General features: G+C 32.6%; 3 protein-coding genes across 8 annotated transcripts in view; 1 reads left to right on the top strand and 2 right to left on the bottom strand.

Annotated features, from left to right (window-relative positions):
- Positions 450-5501, top strand: LOC109328095 (auxin response factor 2-like). 2 transcript variants are annotated; one of them, XM_019561362.1, is made up of 14 exons: positions 450-1025; positions 1431-1526; positions 1757-1813; positions 1962-2117; positions 2205-2289; positions 2580-2670; positions 2755-2919; positions 3007-3126; positions 3302-3377; positions 3457-3628; positions 3711-4513; positions 4596-4786; positions 4879-5092; positions 5221-5501. In XM_019561362.1, the coding sequence occupies exons 1-13, from the start codon at positions 831-833 to the stop codon at positions 5069-5071; spliced, it is 2400 nt and encodes a 799-aa protein (XP_019416907.1). In that variant the 5' UTR covers positions 450-830; the 3' UTR covers positions 5072-5092; positions 5221-5501. The 2 variants fall into 2 exon arrangements, with proteins under 2 accessions (XP_019416907.1, XP_019416909.1); XM_019561364.1 differs by having other exon boundaries at positions 4879-5094; positions 5194-5501.
- LOC109328097 (serine carboxypeptidase-like 45) lies at positions 9087-12468 on the bottom strand. Of its 2 annotated transcripts, none has more exons than XM_019561369.1 (10): positions 12151-12468; positions 11803-11904; positions 11626-11721; positions 11201-11293; positions 11008-11087; positions 10633-10926; positions 10378-10505; positions 9896-9988; positions 9674-9791; positions 9087-9462 (listed from the first exon to the last, which is right to left on the bottom strand). In XM_019561369.1, exons 1-10 carry the CDS (start codon positions 12419-12421, stop codon positions 9313-9315), a joined length of 1425 nt encoding a protein of 474 aa, XP_019416914.1. In that variant the 5' UTR covers positions 12422-12468; the 3' UTR covers positions 9087-9312. The 2 variants fall into 2 exon arrangements, with proteins under 2 accessions (XP_019416914.1, XP_019416915.1); XM_019561370.1 differs by having other exon boundaries at positions 9313-9462; positions 10378-10502.
- The window catches only part of LOC109328096 (coiled-coil domain-containing protein SCD2-like), a 20134-nt gene continuing 14684 nt past the window's right edge, over positions 20167-25616 (bottom strand). For all 4 annotated transcript variants that reach the window (XM_019561365.1, XM_019561367.1, XM_019561368.1 and 1 more), the window contains 2 exons: positions 22123-22249; positions 20167-20502 (listed from right to left, as the gene is read on the bottom strand). In XM_019561365.1, the coding sequence (XP_019416910.1) occupies positions 20363-20502; positions 22123-22249 (267 nt within the window). In that variant the 3' untranslated portion in view covers positions 20167-20362. The remainder of the gene's footprint in view (positions 20503-22122; positions 22250-25616) is intronic.

The following is a 25616-nucleotide window of genomic DNA, read 5'->3' as shown; positions in this document are numbered from 1 at the left end:
AGTAGTAGGAAGAAAGAGGAAAAAATATATACACAGACAATATATGAATTTTATATATTTTTATTATTATATTATCTATAATTCATATTTAATCCAAATGAATGATGAACAATATAAAGTCTGTATGTAAATCTTTACATTGACAATATATATATTTTATACTCATAAAGAAATTACATGATGATGTATAATAAATAAATATTAAGAAGATAAATTATTGAAGTAACCGTTTCTTAAGACAAATTTATCCTTCTAATTCTAAACATCGTTTTCTATCTTATCTAGAAAGAGCTTCGTTTTCTAATTCATCAGCCGACATGAAGTATCAGTATACACTAATTTGAAAGAGCTGTAATTTGTATGTTATTATTGTAAAAAAAAATTGAAAGGCAAACATACATGTGTGTGAAATGCTTACACTCTGTCTCTCTGCGTGTGGGTATTGCATCCAATCCATAAAGTGCTGCTTGTTAATAAGAGGACAGTACCATTTCCCAATAATAAAACATTACACCTTTCTCCCTACCGTCATCACACACGCCGTTACTTCCCAATCCAATCCCTTCTCGACAAACACCTACCCACTCTTCACGCCGTTTGTTTCTTCCAACCGGCTCTACCCGGTCTCATATCTCATCTCAACCGGCAACTCCCTGTACCCTTCTTCTCCAATAATATCTTTCAACTCATTAACCGCACTTCAATTCATTCCACGTTCTTTTCACCACTCTCGTTCCTTCTACTGCTTTTTTTTTCTGTAACCGTTGAAGAGTAAGAAACGTTGAAAAGTTGAATTGAATTTGAGAAAAAGTGTTTCAGATGAGAGATCTATGATGAGAATGACGTCATCAGAGATAACGATGAAGGGAAATGGTGGTGGTGAGGGACATAATGGTAATTTATCATGTATAGATGCAGAAGCTGCACTTTACAGAGAACTATGGTATGCTTGTGCTGGTCCTCTTGTTACTGTTCCACGGGAAAGAGAACTTGTCTTCTATTTCCCTCAAGGCCATATTGAGCAGGTTAATTCATTATTCAATTATTTAATTAATTTTCCATGCACATATCTTATTTTTTACTTCATAATCTTTCTTTATACTAAATAGTTTCCTAATAGAGTCAGAAGAGCTCAGAATTGCTGAATTTTGCTCCAAATAATGGATTTGACCAATTTTCATATTCTACGGTTATTTTATTTTATTTACATGCCGGTTATATTAAACGGTCTAGTGCACAAGACTCTCATTTAGTGGCCTGGATAGGGTAAATGTACACAGTCTTATCCTAAGACTTGTCAAATGGAAAGATCTTGTTTCGAACTCGTTACCTCATGGTCACTAAGCTGCGCGAAGCTCACCCTCTTATGTTGTTATACATATTATTTCTTCTTTATTTTTTTGTTAATTTTTTGGTGTTAAATGAATTAGGTGGAGGCGTCAACTAATCAGGTTGCGGAGCAGCAAATGCCAGTTTACGATCTCCCTTCTAAGATTCTTTGTCGTATCATGAACGTGCAGCTTAAGGTACTGTTTTTTAATTTGTGCCACTTTTTTTCCTTTTGTTCTGAAAATTATGATGCTTCAAAGATTATTGTTCAATCTTTACCAAATGCATCATCCACTATAATCAACTTAAATGTTTGTAATAATCTTAAAAAATGACGACTTATTTACTCTTATTAATTATTACAGTTTATAAAATAATTAACAACTATAGTGTTATAAAATTCGTTTTTGAATGATGATTGCTTTAGGCGGAGCCAGATACGGATGAGGTTTTTGCCCAAGTGACTTTACTTCCGGAGTCAAACGTGAGTTCTAACTAGTAACACTCTTTAATTTGGTTTTGTTTTTTTATATAATTTTATTTATTTTTTAGTTTTGACTCAATAGTTAAGCAAAAGCATGATTTTTGTGATTTTTATTTATGTTGGTTTTGAATGTGGGTTGGGATGGTAGCAAGATGTGAATGCTGTCGAGAAAGAGCCTCCACCACCTCCGCCGGCGCGATTCCATGTACATTCATTTTGTAAGACACTGACTGCTTCTGATACCAGCACCCATGGTGGGTTTTCCGTGTTAAGACGACATGCCGATGAATGTCTTCCTCCACTAGTTCGTTCTTCTTGCACTTCCCTTCCTCAGTTTTTGTTTGTTTGATTACATCATACAGTTTGAGGAATTAGTTGTTTGTTTTGACAGGATATGACAAAGCAGCCACCCACTCAGGAATTGGTTGCTAAAGATTTGCATTCGAATGAGTGGCAATTTCGACATATCTTTCGCGGTAATTACTATATAATATTTTGCATTGTAGTTTTGTTGTCATGTTCTATAGGGGAGCTCATCTTCTGTCCCACAATGTGTGTCACTTCATGTGCCATGACTCATGACACATGAAGTGGCACACATTGTACTAGAAAGCATTGTCACTTTTTAAACATAATCTAAATTATATATATGCATCATAATAAGTATTATTTATGGGATAGAAGATGTGTTCCCGTTCTGTAGTATGTATTATTTGTGCTTCGTTGTGTATTGATTGTGGCTGATAAGAAGTCTGGTACACTCCAGGTCAACCACGTAGACACTTACTCCAAAGTGGCTGGAGTGTTTTTGTCAGCTCCAAGAGGCTAGTTGCTGGGGATGCATTTATATTTCTAAGGTTTGTTCTTCATTTGAATTTCATTGGTTCATTAGCTTCGTTTTTTTTTCATTTGTAATGGCACTCTAATTTAGAGACTTGCAGAGGTGAGAATGGGGAACTTCGAGTTGGTGTCAGGCGAGCAATGAGACAGCAGGGTAATGTTCCATCTTCTGTTATCTCTAGTCACAGCATGAATCTTGGGGTCCTTGCTACTGCTTGGCATGCCATCTCGACTGGGACCATGTTCACTGTTTATTACAAGCCCAGGTTTTTAGCTGTTCTTAAACTACCTGTTGAACTTGTTATTGTGACTGGAGCAGGTTTATCAGCGCCCCTGTCTATCTTATTTTGCAGGACCAGCCCAGCCGAATTTATTGTACCATACAATCAGTACATGGAATCTCTAAAAAATAGGTATACCATTGGGATGCGTTTTAAAATGAGGTTTGAAGGTGAAGAGGCTCCAGAGCAGAGGTATGAATGGATGATGTTGTCTTTTTTATTAGTGACTTGTCATCATGTATGCGGAGTTTTTTTTCTTATGCCTTTCTTCATGTCAATGTATTTTATCTGTCACTGTTATATTGTTATTACTAAAGATTCAATTTGAATGGATAGAATTTGTAACTTTGGGTTGTTAAAATTGCAGGTTTACTGGTACCGTTGTTGGAATAGAAGATTCTGACTCGAAAAAGTGGCCAGATTCCAAATGGAGAAGCCTCAAGGTTGTATCTTTAGTCTTTGTGCAAATATGTGTTACTGTTAAGTAAGGGGTGCTATAATGGATTTACTCTTGTTGTTCAGGTGAAATGGGATGAAACATCTAACATACCACGTCCTAATCGAGTTTCCCCGTGGAAAATAGAGCCTACTCTTGCTCCTTCGTCTCTGAACCCTCTTCCAATGCCCAGGCCTAAAAGGCCTCGGTCTAATGCAGTTCCATCATCTCCTAGTTCTCCTGTTCTTCCTCGAGAAGGTATGTTATTTGATGTTTCTATGAATTTGCAAAAACATTTATTGTTTGAGTGAAGCCTGAGATGTTTTGGGTGATTTAACAGCATTATCTAAAGTTAGCTTACACCATTTACCAACAAATGGATTCCCAAGGGTCTTGCAAGGTCAGGAATTCTCGACCTTGAGAGGCAATTTTGAAGTTAGCAATGAGTTTGATACTGCCGAGAGGTCTGTTGCCCTGCCACCTGCAGTAGAAGATGAAAAGATTGATGTTTCTACTTTAAGAAGGCATGGATCAGAGAACTGGATATCAATGGGGAGGCATGAGCCTGCATATTCAGATCTTCTTTCAGGATTTGGCACCAGTGGAGATCCCTCCCATCAATCATCGGTTGATCAAATTTGTCTCGTAGCTTATCCTGCAAGTAAGCATTCTTTGGATCATGAATCCAACCTTCATGTGCATCATCCATGGCCTGTAATGCCCTCTAGTCTATCACTAAACTTCCTGGACTCTAATTCAAAAGGCTCTGCACTTGTTGATACAACTTACCAAGCTCGAGGGAATTTGAGGTGTGGTACAAGAGAGCTTATGTCTAAGCCAATGTCTGTGAAAACTAGTGAGGCTATGATACTTAAAGATGGTGACTGTAAGCTTTTTGGCATCTCACTTATCAGTAGCGACATTGCACCAAAGCATTCACTTCTAGAAAGAAATGCGATAAGTAATCCTGCTGGTCAAATGCATCTTACATCACACCAGCCACAAAGTTCTGAAGATGATCAGATGTCTGAACACTCGAAGAACTCAAAACCTTCAGATGGTCCAGTTGTCATGGGTGATCATGAAAAGCCAAAACTTCTTCAAGCCAAACCATTCTGTGTTTCTGCTAGGAGTTGCACCAAAGTAAGCTTTTCACCTTAGATTGATCGGAATAAATGACAGCTAGAAATTTGCATGGAATATAATCAAATGTTGTTTGTTTTAGGTTCACAAGAAGGGTATTGCGCTTGGTAGATCAGTTGACCTTACAAAGTACTGTGACTACAATGGATTAATTGCTGAATTGGATCGGCTGTTTGAATTTGGAGGTGAATTAATGTCACCAAACATGGACTGGCTTATTGTCTATACTGATAATGAGGGTGATATGATGCTTGTTGGTGATGATCCATGGCAGTAAGGATCTTTTTCCAAGTCCTTGATTAGCATTGATTGGTTTTTCCCTTGAGAATGGCCTATAATTCACTTAAATTCTGTTTTTAATTCAGGGAGTTCTGTGCTATGGTTCACAAAATATATATCTACCCTAAAGAGGAGATTCAGAAAATGAGCCCGGGTACCCTGAGTTCAAAAAATGAAGATAATTATTCAGCTAGCGAATGTGCAGAAGCAAAAGAAGTTAAAGGTCAGCTGAATCAGAAGTTAAATTCAGAAAGTGGCTTAATGCCTGCTAATTATTAAATTGGTTCTCATAGCTTCCAGGTAACTTTCGGCTTCCCATTGTACTTATAGCATTGGATTTAATGATATTTTTCCGTGTGCCGAATGTGAATTTTGATTCTCGTTTTGTAGAATTATCTCGGTGTGACATTTTGTTTTAATCTGCACAGATTTCATGTACGAAAGTTGGGGACTACTGTCATGAAGCCATCCAGTTGTAGAATATGACCTGAAGACTAAGTGTAATTATTCTTAGTATATGCTTGCCTAGTTAATACTAAACAATCCTAGTATGTAGTCAGTGTTTTTGATCTAGCTGATATGGGTAATATTGGCCTAGTAGTAGCTGTACAAAGTTGTTTCCCTTGCACCCTCTTGAACACGTTAATGTAATGAAGCTCATATACAAAGGGTAGTCTTATGGTTGGTATGATCCCTTTTTGATTTTTAATATATATCTTTTCTAAATCATAATTTGAGGTAAAAAATATTGTGAATATCTATTTCCATTTTGCAAATAATTAAAATTTGTACAGCCATAGGGACTCCTTGGGTGCAGCATTGGAATGATTGTTACATAAGACTCAATGTGGAAACTTGAGTCTTGAAATTATTTGAAGGGTCTTATGTTGTTTAGTGAAATGTATGTGGTCACTCCTTGGGATGGAACTAGTTGTGGTGTGGTCCTCTCGTTCTTTGATAATTGTGGCTATTACGTGATGAAGCCTTCTTTGAAGCTCCACTTTTAATGGTCAATGGTCTTTTTTTAATATAATACTGCAATCAATATTGGCATACAAATGGGTCGCATTATTTTCCTGTGGTACACCTTCTCTAGCCTTAGGCTCATTGAATTACTAGTTTTTTATTTTAAATCAATGATGCTTTACTCTGGATTGTGGTTGGCCAAACCTTTTCTTTTGCTAACTTCAATGGCCTTAGTGTAAGAATTTGTGTACCTAAGTACATTATCTATTATTTTCAGAGTCATGATGATTAAACATGAATAGTAGATAATATAGTGATAATGTAAAAAAGTTCTACACTGTTTGTTTCTGTTATTAATATTATGTTGATTGTCAGTATTGTCGTCTAATTGATTAAGTTATATATCTAGGAAATTAACTTATTCTACATTTTAGTCATCCATTGTAGGGAAATCTATTGGTTTAAATTAATGAGTAGATCTGGACTATTTGATTACTCATAATGAATGGCTAAAAGGTGAAGTTTTTTACACTTACTCTTGGAGTGAGTAGATCCTCTCTCATCACAATAATTATAATCAAATTATTGTACTGAACAATGTTGTAATGTTCTATGTATGTTTGAAGCTATACAAAGTTGGTCTTAAACTAATAAAAGATGAATGTTATATTAGTTAATGAATAACCAAGATAAAATTTTGTCTAACTTTTTTAACTTAGATTGCGCTCAAACAAGTACAAGATTATATTATCAGTAATAAAAATATTGTGTCCACAAAGACTGTGAATATCTTTTGATTATATTTAATTAATCATTATTTAAACACTATCTTATTTAACTTAAATTACTGAATGATGAATAAAAGTAGATAAGGAAAATGAATAGAAGTAGATAATAAAATGAATAAGAAAATATAAGTATGATGAATTTAAGATAGAGAGGGGATCCACTTACTCCAAGAGTAAATTTAAAATGCTTACTCGATATCTTAGCCATCAATTTTACGAAAAATTAATAGTTTAAATCTATTCACAAATTCAAACCATTGGATTTCCTTAGTGTAAATGAACCCTCTCCCTTAAAGATAAACAAGTTGTTTCCTGGATAAACTTACTTGATGTCCTTAGGGTATTCCCTCATCATAATTATTCCATGAATATGTGGAAGTGAGCCATCCAATTAAAGGTTAACATCTCTCGAGATATAAAACTCATATCAAATTAATGACCATACATATTATCTTGGTATAGGATTCAATTGATTCAATTGGATTTATTACTTCGTCTCCTTGTCAATTTCTAAATGACAATGCAACAAAAGCCTTTGAGAATCATAAAACTACTCTCGAGATCTAAGAGTCAAGCTTAAATGCTATAGGTCCTATCAATATTTGGCGCCAAGTTAGTATTTGGGTTTAGAGTCAAGTTTGAGATCAAAAAATAATCCACCAACATTCAGACCAGATTAGGGACAAACCTTTTCCGCCCCATGCTTACTCTTACTTTGCACAAAGCTAATCTCAACTAACTCTTATCCCAAAAAATATATCATGTGTTAGTGATTATGATGGTCATAAAAATACTTGATTATTATACTTTTATTTAAATATATATTTTTAATCAAATCACATAAACAACACATATATTCCCCACTTGATCTAAAGAGATTTAAAATATAAAACACTCACAGCCACTAAGACTTACGAAGTTTGCAGTCACGACTAGAATAAGAATGGGTGGAAAGTGCCCCATTTTGCCCAAACAACTTTCAAAAAGTATTAATTGCAACATGATAACAAGGACTAATTATAATCTAATAAATATCCGTATATAAATAAAATGTTGAAGTAGTTCCACTCTGGAATCAATAAATGTACAATCGGTCTTGTGTAGAGAACTATATATTATTATAAATAAACTAAGAGCTATTCATCAAAATGAGATATGTTAGCTTTTAATATTTTGCTACTAAGGCTAGTAAATCAAATCACTTTTGTGCATGCTTTATACTGTTTCTGGAGAGCATCAACTCAGAGAACAAATGAGATCAGAAGCACTTTTTCTGAACAAAAAGTAGAAAAGAGTAAGTACAAAAGCTGGACCATGACATTTGTCCCTAGTTTAACATTGATGGCACGTTATTTCCAAGAGATACATCATGGTTTAATTAGGAGTACATAATACATAGTGATAACAATATTTCACTGCAAAAGTCTGAGTAGTTAGAAAACAACTTTTTGTTTTTAATTGTTCTTTGATTTTCATTTTATTTGTTTAACATGTGTATGGAAATAAAAGATGAAATAAAACTAATTGATTTATTAGAACAAAACTGTGAAATTTCAATTACTCAATTATCATTGTTAGTCTTAGTCAAGATAAAATTGATTAACAAGACGTTGTTTTAGTATTGTAAAACTCCACTAGGTTTTATAATAATCAAAAGTTCATTTCATGACATTCACTTATTTTAAAAGAAATTAAATTTTTACCTAGTACAAAAAATTGACAAAAAAAACCAATGTACCAGAGAATATACAGTATTCCTAGTTTAGTCAGTGTCATGTCATATGTGCTGAGCATTTGGACACTGAAAGGACAACACTATGAAAGCCTCAACAGAATAGAAATCCTCTGATCACAAATAGTGCTGTGATATTAGCCCATAGAATGGTTCCCAGTGGATAGTACATTAAACCTTAGATAAGAGTTCATACTTCATACTTATTCTATATATAGGATGAAGTCTTACATTGTATAAGAGGATGAGTGAGAGATTTTACAAGTGAAAATGATTTATTAGTTTTGGTTGAAAATAGGATGTTTGTTTGTGATTATTCATTCTTTCTATGTCCTAATAGCAATAGACACCTATGATTGGTGGTTAAAAGCTCCCCAATTGTGAATAAGTCCAAGAGGAATCAATTGTTAGTGCAGTATAAACGAGCATTATATGTTCACCATAAACAATTAAACAAAAGGGCAAAGAGAAAAGAAAAGAAAGAAATTTGTTAAATTTGTTACTAGTATTGGTGAATTGTGTGATTGTGTCTAAGTCCTTGTGAGTATTGATGTTGTCAATATATTATTAAACAAATAAAGATTACAAACTCCACGGTATTTCTGATTAGTAATTCTAATTGGCAAAAGTTACAACAGACTTATATAGTGGTTTCTCCCCTCCATTCCAAATACTAAACAATGTATGATGTCATGCAACACTTCACATGGGTTTCTCTACAATACTTGACAAAAGATAGATAATGTGAACATTACAGGTATTTGCATGCAATGATTTAGAAAAATTTAGGACAATAACCCAGCCATATTCTCTTGCAACATTTTTTTACAGAATTTCTTTACCCAAGGATCAATTACACATGACAGCCCAAGGAACAAGCCAGCACAAAAAAACCCAAAAAAAAACATTTTTCTCAACTTTTCTTTTCACATTTTGCACACTTAATGCACTCATGGTTCCTTAACTAATATATGTTATTAAAGGACAATGCTTACTTACAATCTCAACTGAACCATAAAACACAAAATGGTGTGTTAAAAAATTTCAGGTAAAGCCCTTCCTTCCAAGAATGATTTGAATAGCACAAGTGATCTTTCTGGCTGCGAGAAAGGGACTTCATGTGCAGCACCTCTAACTGTTGCAAATGAAAGGATATTGCCATAAACTTGAGTCCACCCTCCAACCTAAACACATAGTTTCATTAACTAGGATTAGTTTATGATGCATATATATAATTTGGATTATGTTTAAAAAGTGATAATGCTTTCTAGTACCAATGCAGTTATCATAAAGTTCTAAGAAAAATAAAATATAGACATTGCACAATGGACAAGATTATATATATATTGGTTTCTCACTTATTCAAACTAGCAATTTGCTTATTGGTATATATACCTGCTGGCCTCCAAACCATACTCTGTAAGGAACTGTTGTATTAAGTCCTAATTGTGTTGCCAACTTTTGAACCAACGTGCGACTTCCGGTCAGTGGAATTACGGAATCTTGATCTCCACTGTGCCAAGAAAAATACAGCAATGGAGAAACATGTGTATGAGCCTTCAAATTCAAGTACCAAAGTAAATCGAAAGGAGAAGAAAAAGTTTTGATGATAGTAACCTGTAAATTAAGACCCTAACTCCAGCTTTTACAAGTGATCCAAGAATAGGAAGTGTTGGCAATTCCACATTAAGCATATCATAGTCTAGGATGCTGTTACAACATAAAGAAGGTCAATGATTAAAGGGTTGGTTGAATTAAAATCATTTAGTATAAGCTCAATTGAATATGATAACTAGTCATTCGATTTTCGAAGATCAATTCAGCAAAAACATTATGCTAGCTAACCATTCTATGATTACTATTATGCGATAATTTATCATTCAATTTGGTTAATAACATGTCCTTCTCACACCACTTTTTATACACAACCTTAACATCGGTTAATCATGTGCGAATTTTTGGTTAACATGTACAATTTGGTTAACAAACTAATAGTTGATTAACCAATTGTATGGTGTTGCTTGGTTAATGTAAAAGAAGATGTTTAAAAAGTGATGTGAGACAATCATTTTCTGTTATCATTAGTGAGAAGGAATTACTCGCTGCAGACACCCCACTTGCGAACTCCAACAAGCTTGGCATGAAGTGCATCTTGTACATCTCTTCGGTTTAAGTAGTTAGTAACCTTGTCATCTACACATACATCTATCCTTTCACTTGCTTGCTGCAATGATATAAGGCAATAATTCTAATAAACATGCCAATCTTGGAAACTAGTTACCGAAAGTAAAATAGTAAATATGATAATTATGACTAAAAGAATTAGAAATGCAGGTTCAAAATTGAAGACTCACTTGGATTTGATTTTGAGGACTAATAACCTTTGATTGTGAAAGCACTGAGGAAATGCAAACATCAAGTGTGACATCATATTTGTCCACAAATTTACTAGTTTCTTTGCTCACTTGGCCCATAACCTTTGAACAAAGAGGTGAAACCGAGTCTCTATAGTATTCACTAACGTATCGAGAATAGTTGCAAACTTTCGTGAACATGTTGTATGTTGAATCCGATATTAGTCCGTGAGACCAGAAGAACTCAGCCCTTGAATTGAAATCAGTGGCATATTCTAGAACTGGATTACCTAGCTGCAATACAATGCAAGATGCTATTATATCAATATATGAAAAAGAAAGCATCATTGATTAGTAAACTGTGATGTTACTTACTGCTATGCCTTTCAGATTGAATATCTTGTTCTTTCTATTCATTTCAATCATGAGCTTTGCCAGCTGAGGAACATAATGACCTTTTATATAATGAAAAAATAAGTAAGAAAATGACTAATGTGTGACATGCTTTTGAAATGAAATTTTCAATAAATATAAGGTAAAGTAAATATGACACACTACAAACATTTACCTGCATAACTTTCTCCAGTTAGAAACAAATCTCTGTTCCTATATTGTGGAAATTTGTTGAACCATCTTTCCATGAATACAACGTTGTCCCTAGCTTAAGAAATCAAAAGCACTGTTTCAGATGACAAATAATGACTATTTGAGAGTATTCAAGAATAATCATTCATAAATCAAAAGTATACAATTCCAATAATGCTTCCTTAGAGAATAAGAGATTAAGAATACAATCATGTAAAGTACAATACAAAAGTTTAGTATTTTACCATTAATCACTGTTTTGTTCCATTCCAACCTTTTGAAAGTCTAAGTAAGAAGCATAGTTATTCTACTTAACTTTTCCAATAGAAAGATAGAATTTAAATGAGATTTTTAAGGAGAAACAAAAAGAAAGGTCTAAAGTAATTGAAAGATATTAATGGAATATACCTGTTGCCTCATCATTCATTGTCATATATGAGGAACTACCCTTAGCATAAGAGAATCCTACTCCAACTGGTGTCTCCAAATACAGCATATTTGCCTCTATAACAAAGTAAAAAATTGAATTAGACCATTCTATCATATAAAATATAATGTGTGAAACTTTCATGGAGTATTATATACCTCTATTCCAACTATACTCATTTTGAACCAGAAATTCTTCATTTGGTGTGAAGGGTCCATTTTCAGAGAATGCTCCTACTCCCAAAGAAGAACAACCAGGTCCTGAATAAAACCAGGAATTATTAGCTTATATATTCAAAGACTCTAAAGGAAATTTAACCCATGTTCTGAAATTTACTACGAATGTTTTAAATAGCAGTTGTGGTCGCACTTTCAGAAACTATCTAGTCGAAACTGTTATGTCATAATAAATGTATATGTATGATCCGAAATGTTGAAATTTTTTTATCAACAAAATATGAAGCAGGCAGGAGTTAAGTATAGTTGAAGGAAGTGAGAGATTTTGACCTCCATTGAGCCAAAGAACAAGAGGTTTTGAAGCAGGATGAGTTTTAGATTCAACAAAATAGTAAAAAAGAGCCTTTTGATTCTTGTCATCAACTGTGACATATCCTGAGAAGTGTTGAAAATCTATGTGAGGTGGTTGGCCAGGAAGGGAAACAATGCTATCTGCATGATGATGATAACAATAAGAATAAGGAAACACTAAACTCAGATGCAGTACTAACACCACAACTATTCTGGCAATGGTGTTGGATTTCCACGTTGGCAAGTTCATGGTTTCACCAATGGAGAGAGAGGAGATTAAGGTAAATAGAAGAAATAGCATTCATATATATATATATATAGTGAGGAGTAGTGGAGGGAGTAAATTTTCTATCTCAAAAAATGTTCTATATACAATTTATTGTGATTAGTTAAACAAAATATATTTATGTTAATAATTTATGAGTTAAGTATTTTATCGACCAATTATAGTAAGAATGCCATATAAGGTGGGTCATAGAAGTTGTTGAGAATTTATCTGTTTGCGTTGTAATTATGATTACAGTTTTGGGTTTATGATTGCAGGCCTGAAAGTGGTGTTGAAAGAGATGTGACAGAGGTAATCACCACGGTGTGCTTCCTCTGTCTATAGCTCTACGCCAACCATCAAAAACATAATTATCAATCACTTCGAATGCTTCATGCTGACTCAGCTTATGTGTTTAAGGAAATTACCTATTGGAATATGGCAATATTACTCTCCTATACTCTAGAAAAAACATTTATGCACCCATAACGTAATATTTTTTTAATGTAATCGTATAAGAATAAAATATTTCTGGTAACAGGAGATAATTAGTGTATAAGTTAACAAAAAATTATATAACGTAACAAAAGATTTATATTGATATGAAAAGGATATTGTGTATAAGTTTACTAAACCTTGTAAGTAATTAGTGTCATTTACTCTATTTTTAGTATAAAGTGATAATTGAGTTGATTCTACACTCTATTTTTACTCTAATTTACTCTATTTTTATAAGATTCTATCTTATATATCCTAATATAAAATCAATCTATACATCCAAAAATCATATATATCACATATCGTACTTCCATGGAAATATGAGGAAAGAAGTGAACATGCACTTAGCATCTTTCATTGGAATATGGGCTCTGTTTTGAAGGAATCTCAACAATATTTCTTTTGAAAAATTACAGTGTGATAACATTTTGTCTTTAACTATTTTGATGCATTGACAAAGACCTTGTATAGTTTTTGGCTTTTTGCACTTGAGAAGAAAATATAACCTTTAGACTACATCAACAAAAGTGTTTCTTCCATTGAAAATGGCCTCACGGGGCTTTAACACCTTTGGAATGTGCCAAATTGACTAATACAATGTAATTTGTAGGATTTAATAAACAAAATTTGAAGGAAATTGTCAATTTGAAGGAATATTTTTACTAATATGTGTCGATGTCAAATGTGGCAACTTAAAATTAGAAAAAATATATTTAAGAATTTTATATATTATCAGTTCATTATTCACCATTCATTTTTAATTATTATTGATTCTTCAAAATAATAATATAATGTATTGTAGATGATATTCTCATTGTCTATAAATCTTTGTACCAACCATCAGGGACGAATCTTCTTGGAGATACACGTGAATGTTTTTTATACATTTTTTAAAATGCAAATTGTATAATTATTATAAAAATTATAGATAATAGATAAAGTTTTTTTATATATGTAGATGATATTACTTATAATATTATTACTTTGTTTAATTTCATAATGATTTTATGCTTATAAAATATATTATAGAATAAATATTATCTTTGTCAAATTTGCAGCAAAATTCTTAAGATTCTATGAATTTTTATAAAACATTTAACATTGAAAACATATGTATTTTTTGTGCAAAAATTCTATCATATGAATTTCAATGCGAGTAAGAAGCGAATTACTTGATATGTTTATTTCAATGTTTTATTGTTGATGTTGTTAGCCATTCATTTTTAAAAAAATAAAAACTCTCAACCATCTCTGAATTAATTTGAACATTGACAATATGGGAAAAGTAAATATATATTATTTGTTTGATCAAGTTATTCTTTAATCTTAACTATTGTGATTTAGCTACTAGAGGAAGATCATTTTCAACAACGAAAATAACAAATTAAAACAAAACTATGTAGTAAAATATAAGATGAATTTCTTGTAGATAACATGGTGATTTATATTATAAAATAAATAGTTGGAAATTTTATCCTTAATTTAATCATTGATGAGTCGAAGTCTTTAACGAAGAGTGACACTTTAAATTAATGTATATTTTTCTTTACAATCTTTATTTGTTAATTATTATTATTTAGAATTGAAATGTTATTTTGAAAATTGTTAATTAAACAATTATTTATATTTTTTGTTACTCAATTAATCTTATATTTTTGCCCCTCCTAGATATTTCTTCAAGATCCACCACTGCCAACCATGCATAAATATTATAATTTAGGGGTGAGTATGGGTCGGGTAAAGGCCCGTTCCTTACCCAACCTTAATGTTGTTTGGACCATTTTTTAAATCCGGACTCAATCCTAGACCGGGAGATAACCCGACCCTAAATGACGACTAGGTTACTCTTTGAACTTGGACTCAACCCTAGAGCCGATTAAATATAATTCATACTTATTTTAGATAAAGTGTTCTCATTGTTACATATATATATATATAATTTGACATATAAATAATATATGTATATTTATTGTTAACCATGTATATCTCATGAAAAATTAGAGAATTAATAATACTTTCAATCAAATGGGTGTCATTATTTTGCACAAAATTGAAAAGGGACACACAAATATCATTAATAAGTGACCATGGGACGGGACATATCATGTTTGTTCCTATCCAACTCTAAATATTAAGTGAGTCTAATTTTTGAATCTGAAGTCGGCCTTAAACCCAATCATATTCGTATCCAATCATGATCGGACCATATCAGATAAGTGGATATGATTAGATCTTTTTAACCCAGAAGTTAATTGATGTGTCACATTTCTCCACACGTTGAGAAGAATATGAGTGTTCTTGGAGGAGATGTTGAAGATTTGCATAGTGTGAAACACAGATTCACAGACCCTTTTTTATTTTCTAAAAAAATTATTTGATTGATTAGCTTTTGTTGATGAACAAGTACAAGCAAGATTTACAAATCGACAAAATAAGTGGAGATGGAATGAACATTCCGAGGAAAATATTGGCACCCTACTTCTATAATGACCATTGAATTTTAAATGCATTTCTGGATTGTCTGAGAAGCTAGAAAATCTAATGAGTACTCAAATGCATCATTGACCATGAAAATTAGTGACCACAGAATTTGAGTGTATACTTTGCCTTTTTTAATTCTCATACAAATAATCTAATTTAGAGCAAGATTGGTATAAAAATAATATCAACCATCAAATTCAAAATTAATTTAATCAAATTTATGATATGTGTATATATGTTTGAATGTTTGGTTGTAAAATATTATCAACAAAATAAACTTCATCTAGCAAAGATGAAAATATTGTGCTAAATAGTCAGGCACACTAGACAAAATAAGATAGAATTATGAAAAAAAGAATGTATTAGGGTGAAAGTTTGAGTAATTCTTATTGTAGAGTTGTGTGTTGGATGGTTTGTACATATAAGATGGAGAGACCAACGGGTGTTGGTTCAAGTGGTACATGTTTGATTCCCCTTAAGCAAGAACGCGAGTTCGAGTCTTGTGGATGGAAAAAATGCCCGTTGGGAGAGTTAGCCCCACTTACCTGTGGATGTGCCCAGCTCGGACATGATTGCCTCCAGTGCAAGGATACATGTGAGAAACCAAAAAAAAATATAAGATGGAGATACTTAGAATCTTTAATAAAGAGAGTAGATCAAATAAATGTTAATTCAATTCCTAAAGAAAATGACATACCAAGAAAAATCATGAGCAAAATAATTATGAAAGATTTATAGATTAACATTTTCACAAAGAAAATAATTTATTATAAAAAATTATATTATTTTTGAATAGATGCATTCGGCTAATTTGGATGTTGTTATAAAGTTTTTTTTATCGATAAATGTTAGTTTGCTAGTATTTGTTGTAGGTGAGATTCAAATCCCCAACTTCTTTCATTCTATTTCTTCTTCCTATCTATCAAATCATCTTATAACTCGATATTATCATTTCTGTGATGATCTATTGAAGAAATGAGTAACATATATGATGAGTTTCTTCTCATGCCCATAATAAGTGTGTCTTTGAATAGATATAAAAACACATTTTTAAGTGGAAGCACAAATAAAATAGCTTACTCCTCTCTAGAGTCTATAATCTTTTCCTGATAGCAGTTAAAGACTTATGTTTATGTACTTATGTGGGGATGAACTTGTTCCCTTTGACTAGTTGTGAAAAGGCTTCTCTTACAATTATAGGATAACACATGGATTCCATTTTTAGAAGAGATTAATATATATATATATATATATGGTAAGAGTTTATACACTATTATTATTATTATCATTTTATATTACTTTAATTTCATATTTAATGATAATTAACATATAAATAATAAAAATTATACTAATAATATAAAAAATTATAAATTATTTACTTTTTTTTTGAAACTTTTTGTCCTAGCTACAGATAATACAAAAGTAAACAAGCCCCACCTCCATCAATCACTTGTTTGTTTTCTTTTTGCATACTAACTCACATGGTAGCCTCTATGGATCCACATGTTTGCCATTGGGGCCCTCAACTTTCCACGCCAGCTCCACCATGGGGCCTTCCTCCATCCACCGTTTCAACCGGGAACATATATGTTGTTCTTCAAATTGTGTCACTGTATATACTACCAGATATGATTGATCAAAAAATTATTAATTATTATTTTTTAATTTAAAAATATTTTTTCAACCAATTATAAACTGACAATACATACAATGACACAAGTTGTGTTAGAACAAATATTCTCCCGTTTCAACCACACTAGTTGTGTTGCATGCTAAATTTTCTCTAAAATGGGTTTATTTTTAAAATCAACAATGATATAGATACGAGTAAGAGGGCATTTTGTTTTATCAAACTCACATTATTCATTAAATTGATTCCAGAGGTTATAAAACATCAATTTGATCTTTTGATTTTACATATTACTAGTCAATATGGTTTGAAAACTATATATTTTTTTTGGTATGAACCAAATTAATTAATATTAGAGTAAATATTCATTTTTGTTTCTCATGTTTTTCGATTTTATCAATTTAGTTATTCAAAAATTGAAAAATAAAAATAGTTCTCAAAAATTTCAAATGTAAGTCAAATTAGTTTTTTTTAACATGTAATAGAGACTAATTTGACCATAAGAATGATTAATTTGATATACATTTGAAATTTTGGATACCATTTTGGGTTTTTCAATTTTTGAAGAACCAAATTAGTAAAGTCAAAAAACATGAATGAATATATATATTTACTCTTAATATTATGCAAAGTCAAAGGTTAAATTGTTTTTTATATAATCTTATAGATCAAATTGACTAAATGTATCAATCTCAAAAACTAAATTAACACTTTACTCATATAACTCTTACAAGAATTAATGGGTTGAATTTTTTATATTAATTAAATCAAATTAAGATAGATAAGCTCTTACTTTTTTTTAACCTTAGAGGCAAATTCACCCAATAACAATCATATCAGTAATACATATTGCATGCTGGCAATGCCATAGCGTAATTTATGGATGTTTATGTTTTGACAAACATTTTTGATTGATTTGAATGGACCCAATTAACTAGAGATAAAAGGGAGAAAGAGGGTCTAGTCATATTATAAGTAATGCTAATCCTTGTCATTGGACTACTCTATCCTCATATGTACATAGGTTTTCATTTTATTTCCTTAAGACAAAGTATAAAATAAAAATGCAAGATGACTGAATGCCAAAAAAAAGCGAACAAACTATACAGGACAAATTTGATGGAGAACTATATGGTGGGCACTGTGCTTCTGTTAAATATGCAGCTCAAATAACTGGTAAAGGAGAAGAATATGGTCCTACCTTTAAGGCTTTAACAAAAGGTTTCAAATTTTTCATCATTACCAGCACTTGTGTAGTGTATCACTGATTTTTTTTATCCACCCTTTATTGTCAAAATATTTTATTAACTCCCCAGCTCTAATTACACTCTACCCATTCTTCTAAGTTGCCGTAATAGTAAACACCACAATTATATCACATCACAATTGTAGTATAATATCCGTTCACGTTTACAACAATGCAACTGCATTAGGCCATTCCACAACCAAATTAAATTGTATCGAACTCAAAATATATTTTTAATTATAAAAAAATTCACACCTCAATTGCCATAATTTGTGCCATGCTGACCACAAATGTAACCACAACCACAAATTAAGACAGTCCCTCCATCAATTCCAAAACAAAGAGTGAAAAGAAGAGCAGGTTTGGGAAAATTCAAGTTACAAGGATATGGCTGAAATTGAATATTATTTATTACAATTAGGTAGTCAGGGTGACTTTTGATTTGAGCATCAGAGTTGGAAAATGTGTGGAAGAGTGGCAATGAAGCCTATACTCTGCTTTTGGAACCTTGCAAATAGAGCAAAGGCATGCCTTTCTTACTGAATAATCCTTGTATTTTCCCCACCTCAAAAGTTGGGTCTTTTTAACACAGTCATAAAAAACACAAGTGGAGAAAAGCTCACACGCTTTTACTAATATAAAATTAAGCAGGCTTTGTTTCTTTTTGTGTTCCATAGTGTTATGGATACGCCCCTATTGGCCCTCACCAAGCTGAAAAAGCCTAAAAAATGTTTAAGAAAACCAAGTTTCACATTCAGCATAAACTAAACCCCGCGTGAGTAGTGCACCATTTGAGTTATATATGCTCAGAGTTGTTTACATAATCCAGGTTTTCTGCAAACAAACGGCACGGGTTTGGATGGGTTCTGTTGTAAATTATTATATTAAATTGCTATAATTCCTTTGTGATTCAACTCAAGAGGAATACTAATCAAATGAAGTGTTATATTTATTACTACCGGTCACTGGATCCATCATTCAGTTGCTTCACTTTTTTTCTTCTGGAAGAGTCTATCATGATTAAACATGAATGGTAGATTATATAATATCAGTATACTAAATTCATACATTGTTAGTACATACATTATTTTCTCAATATAAAATAATAAAATCCAAAGTTGTTATTTGAAATGGCATATGTATTTCATATATCTAAATATAAAAAAAATATCATTTTCAATGATTTCTGTTAACTATTCATGGTTACAATGATGAGCAAGATACTGAATTTTATGATACTTTTAAAAATGAGAAAAAAAATATTGCACTAAAAGTGTAACAATTTTGTATATTGTCATTGCAACATTCATTACTCATATTTATTCATCATTGACTTTAAAAAAAAGTAATACAAATAAATGGTGAATAATATATAACTGTGTATAAATATTTATATTGTCCGTATATAAATATTATACTTTAAAAATAGCATATCTCCATCTTTATACTTCTAATTTTATATCAACATTACACTAACACCACTTGTAACATAGACCAAGGGAATGTTAATATACTTGGAAAAATAATAAAGATACTTATTATAATTGTTGTTGGATTGGAAAGGAAACTGATATCTTATTCTTTTGGTGAATATTTGTACAATGTCCACTCCGAAGATGCAAAGACTGTGCTATATGCTGCAGAAAACAGATTATTTAACGTCTGAAACAGTAACATTGAATTATTGAACTTCCTATTCCATTTCTAAAAGAAAGCTTTTCAAGTTTTGAATTGATATCAAGATGACCGAGACTACTGGATAACGAATATTAAACCAAAAACAAAATAAAGTAATAGCTGTAATTGTTCTGCACTTTCATTTCATAAAAAATAAACAAGCTGAGACTCTCAAACTACAAAATTTAGTTAACAGAATGAGGAAAAATCAGTCTTATACGTTATTATTTATTAAAATGCACTATGTCTCTTGCAACACAGATTCTCACCTCCATTTTACAAGACCCAAGTAAAATTTAGAAAACATGTACAATAATGAAAACTTATGTAGAAAAGAAAACAAAAATATACATGCTGGACAAAGAATCAATCAACAAATAAAAGGGATCAGAAATCATGATGAGGCATCAGAGTCAGTGGCAGACTTATGATTTGCAACTGCAGAACTTGGAGGTTGATCAATTCCCTTGCGAGATGCTTCCCAAAGTTGCTGTTCTATACCAAGCTTCCTCAACTCGGACAAACCTCGCTCAACTAGAAGGAAGCAGAATAAGCTAAGAAGTTCATAGACTAAACATTCAAGTATATCACAAGCAATAAAATAAACATTTAAGTAGTACATAACAAAATCCTTCTGTCTCAAAATTTCCCTGATGTGTGTAACATTACTCACAATGCTCCAAGATGACAGATGACATGATGTCGGTGAAACAAATAAGAAAATAAGAACAAGAAATTTTGTATGAGAAAATTGGCCTGATTAAGCATAATGCTATTCACGCAACCAAACATCAGAGGCCAACCATCTCCGCTGGACGAGAGATTGATATATAGTCCACATTCCGACAGCATGTACTAGTAGTTGAGTTTTATGTTGTTTCAGATGTGAGTAGCATCACTCATTCCCACGAGTGTCAAGAAATTGGGGAAATATAAATAATACCTAAGATATGGATGGATTAAAGTAATGAAGTCCAGATAGTACTAGATTCTTTTTGTAGAAGTAGCTACATCCCAACAGGGCAACAGTCACTATATCAAGTAATAGCTCTCTTAAATTAAGTAAAACAACAATACTTTTTGCTGTGGAGAATAAAATTGATGAAAAGCAATGGAATGAGTGAGGAGGAATTGTTAAAATCAAAAGAAAAACCATTTAAAATCAAGCCACATCATATTGTGCCAAATATTTTGTTACTTGGCAGTTGCCATTTTCCTAAATATAACAAGAAAGGCAATAGTATTTATGCCAAGGTAGTAAAAGGCAAAAGACACTAGGGGCTAGACAAACCTTGAGGCGAAAGCTGCTAAGTGCATGCCTCTTATGTGTGTTTAATTAAATGCCAACACCTTTCCTTAGTGTGCACGCACTTTTTGGTGCTTCTCATATGAAGGTGTTAAATTCCCTTAGCACCTTAAGGGCTCCTTTTGCCTTTTACATTTAACTACTTTGAGGTGGGGCAAAACTGAATAATTTTTCCATGAATGATCTGCAGAATACTTTTTCCCTAAATGATCAGTTAATCATATCCGTAAAAAATAGGCGGCCTAGTGCAAGAGGCTCCCACTTAATGGGGTCTAGGAATGATAGATATACGCAGTCTAACAGGAAAGTCTGTTTTCAGGATTTAAACACGTGACATCATAATCACTAAGTAACAACCTTACCGTTGCACCAAACATACTCTATATCTGTGCTTGAATAAAAAATGAAAATTCTAAGTTTTCACCAGCAGGACAACACAGAAGATCTGAGTCAGATCTGTCATGACCCTACTGGAAAATAGTGCTTTATATTGATTAATCATACAATATATCCAGAATGAGTAGGATAGATGTGACCCACCAATTATGTAACAATTTAGGATCATTTGGTATTCATTACTTTACTCATATTGTGGAGATTGAGCCAAATCAAAATGCATTTTGAGAACATAAGTTTTTAATTTGACCCAATGTCAAGAATAACCGTCCAACATGGCATTATCATCCATGGAGTAAGCTTCCATGGGTAACGTATTGCCAACCAGTACACAATTCAAAAACCAGGTATACTAATCCCTCTGTAACTTCAAGGTGTTAACTTTTGACTTGATAATAAATTTACTATCTTTAGAACCACAAGAGAAGATGATAAGAATAAAAAGAGCTCACCATCAACAGCATCGTGTGAAGTTGGTCTCTGCCAACTGCGAGCAATCCAAAACTGAAGTCGCCCTTCTGCAATATCTTCTTCCACATTATGAAATAAAGCTCTTCTCCAGAAATAAATTAGCCATGCCTGCAAATATTTAAGCTTATGAATTAAGCATACTAAATTGAGGCGCATATTATCATCAAAATAGCCATAATGCCATACTTTAAATTCAATTGACAGAAACAGGTCATTCAAAAGTTGGCTATTTAGGATCCTTCAATTCAAGATTTTATGTCTCAGTTTGAGATTAAGGAGTACAAAAAAACTAACAATTGGTTGAAATTATAGGGCTTAGGAATGATCAAAATAATAAATTGTAGTGATATTATTGTGAACGAGGATGTAATGATATTGTGATAATAAAAGATTTATTTTACTAATATTAGACTCCTAATTAAATAAGGAAAAACCATAAAAGATAAAATAAATATGAAACCTAATTAATTCTAAGAGATCTTCTAAGATACTTTAAACAAATCTAAGATATAGTCATGATAATATGAAATATTTTATTCTATATCTAAGTATTATCTAGATATTCTCTATAAGTAATTTTTATGTACTGACAATTTACATTATCAACACATCATCTACCATTCATATGTTAGCCATCATTACAGTAATATCAAATAAAAGTACATCATCTACCATTCAGTGTAAATATTTATACACATGAATGGTAAATGATGTTTACATTGGTAGTAACTCTTTTCTACAAAGTAATTGAAGATATTCTAAAATGCTTTTATATATTTCATTGAGTTTATTATCTATGCACTATTAGTGTAAAAATTTATATACAATCATTACATTATCCACCATTCATTTGAATTACTTTTTTAAAGAGTCAATGATAATTAAATATAAATGGTAGATGATGTAGTGGCAGTGTATAGAACTTATATAATGTCATTGCATATATTTTTTCTCTATTCTAATACTCCCACTCAATCTAAAGCTGTCACAAATAACTCCTTTAAAAAAAAAAAAAAATTAATTGCATGGCTCCACCAACACAATCCTTCAAGGTGTTATAAACATTGGCAAAATTTGCAATGAAGATAGTGGAACCATAGCTACAATGAGGGTATTTTAAAATAGCTTGAACAAATACTTTAAACCATTAATAACAACTGCAATCTTCAAATGCCATGTAACAACAAAACTTAACAACATATGACAGTAGCTATCTCCAAGCCTAACCACAATGGATAAAAACAAACAATACTTAACCATCCATGACAATAGTTATCTTCAAGTTTAACTACCATGGACAAAAGTAAACAATGCTTAGCCATTCATGACAAATGCTATTTCCAAGCTTAACCACCATGGACAGAAGAAAACAACATTTAATTATCCATGATAGAAGTTATTTCAAAGCTTAACCACCATGGAAAATAACAAGCTAACAAGAATGATGGCTGCACAATAGGCAATACCAAACAACCAAGACCAAATTTGAGGACTGATCTTCAATGAGGACGAACTAGAGAGCACTACCAAACCAGAAATAATCATCATTTAACCAATAATCGAGACGACATCAAGAGCGTCGAGAAGATCCTTGATCAACACAACAACACAAGCACTAATCACAACTAGACTGATCTGAACCATTTGAACAGTTCTATATCCAACACTCCCCCTCAAGTTGGAGCATATACATCATATGCATCCAACTTTTCACATATGGAGAAGGGAGAAAATCGACGACACTTTTGATGAAGATGACAACTGTAAATCCAAGTAGAATGGTGCATATTAAAGCTTTAATAAAATTATGCACCAAAAAGAACAAATTCAAAAATAGGACAAGAAAAACAACTTGCAAAAGAGAGAGGCTAGAAGAACGATAAAACAACATCGGAAACAAGGCTTGAAAGTTGGATGATAACAAAGACTAAGAATAGCTTGGATAGAAGGACAACCAAAAGAAAGGATCAGAAGCCTAAGTTACCCTTCAAGGCAAAATGTGATTGCTCTAATACCATGTCGAAATTATAGAGCTTAAGTATAAAATATAAGAAAGAAATTATCAAAATAGTAAATTCTATTGGTAATATTATGAATGATGATGTGATAATATTGTATGGTTTACATCTATCCCATTTGAATTATATGGTTTACATCTTCCTCAATTTCTCCACCATGTTGTATGATTAACTCAAGATACTTAAATCTAGTTACATGTGATATGACATGATCTCCATTTTTACCTCTACAGTAGGTTTGTCTACCTTTTGTTGAACTTACGTTCCAAATATTTCATCTTACTTCGACTTATACAAAAGTTATGTGCTTTAAAAGCTTGTTTTCACATTTCTAGATTTCCTTTTAATTTCTCAATTGAGTCTCCAATTAGGACAATATCATCCATAAAAAACATGCATCATGGTATCGGTGCTTGGATATGGTAAGTACATTTCAGATCGACATAAACAAATAATGATTCAATATTGACCATTGGTGTAGTCCTGTAGCAATAGGAAAATCTTGAGACCTCATCTTGTATTCTCACATCAGTCTTGACCTGATCAGACATATCCTTGATTGCTTCAATGTAGACAATCTCAATTTCTTTCTTCTCTAGAGCTTTCCAAAATACTTCTCTAAACACCTTACCTTCTTCGCCTCCTGGTGTCTCTCTCTCATCTCCTCCTCCGTCCACACCTTCTCCAACTCCGCTGCAAACGGTGGCGTCACCGTTAGTTCTTCCTGCTCCGACGATGAAACTAACAGAGCAGAACTTTCTCGTGTGGTGACATTTCATGATTGCCACACTTACTTCCAACAGAGTCAATCCATTCGTTCTTGGAACCGAAATACCTCACCGATTTCTCACTGGTCCTCATCCTCATCCTATCCTCATCCTCATTCTCGTCCTCCTTTTATCCTCATCCTCGTCCTCATCCTCATCCTCATCCTCTTCCTCATCCCATCCTCATCCTATCCTTATCCTCATTCTCGTCCTCATCCTATCCTCATCCTATCCTCATCCTCGTCCTCATCCTCATCCTCTTCCTCATCCTATCCTCATCCTATCCTTATCCTCATTCTCATCCTAATCCTATCCTCTTCCTCATCGTCATCCTCATCCTCATCCTTGTCCACATTCTCATCCTCATCCTATCCTCATCCTCGTCCTCATCCTCATCCTCATCCTCATCCTATCCTCTTCCTTATCCCGATCCTATCCTCATCCTAATTCTCATCCTCATCCTCATCCTCATTTTCGTCATCCTCATCCTCATCCTATCCTCTTCCTTATCCCGATCCTATCCTCATCCTATTCCTCATCCCCATCCTATCCTCATCCTCTTCCTGATCCTCATCCTCATCCTCATCCTCCTCCTCTTCCTCATCCTATCCTCATTCCCATTCTCGTCCTCATCCTATCCTTATCCTCATTCTCGTCCTCATCCTCATCCTCTTCCTCCTCCTCATCCTC

The sequence above is a fragment of the Lupinus angustifolius genome, chromosome LG15, assembly GCF_001865875.1.
Source record: "Lupinus angustifolius cultivar Tanjil chromosome LG15, LupAngTanjil_v1.0, whole genome shotgun sequence".
Taxonomy (NCBI): domain Eukaryota; kingdom Viridiplantae; phylum Streptophyta; class Magnoliopsida; order Fabales; family Fabaceae; genus Lupinus; species Lupinus angustifolius.
This window is presented reverse-complemented; position numbering and strand designations above follow the sequence as displayed.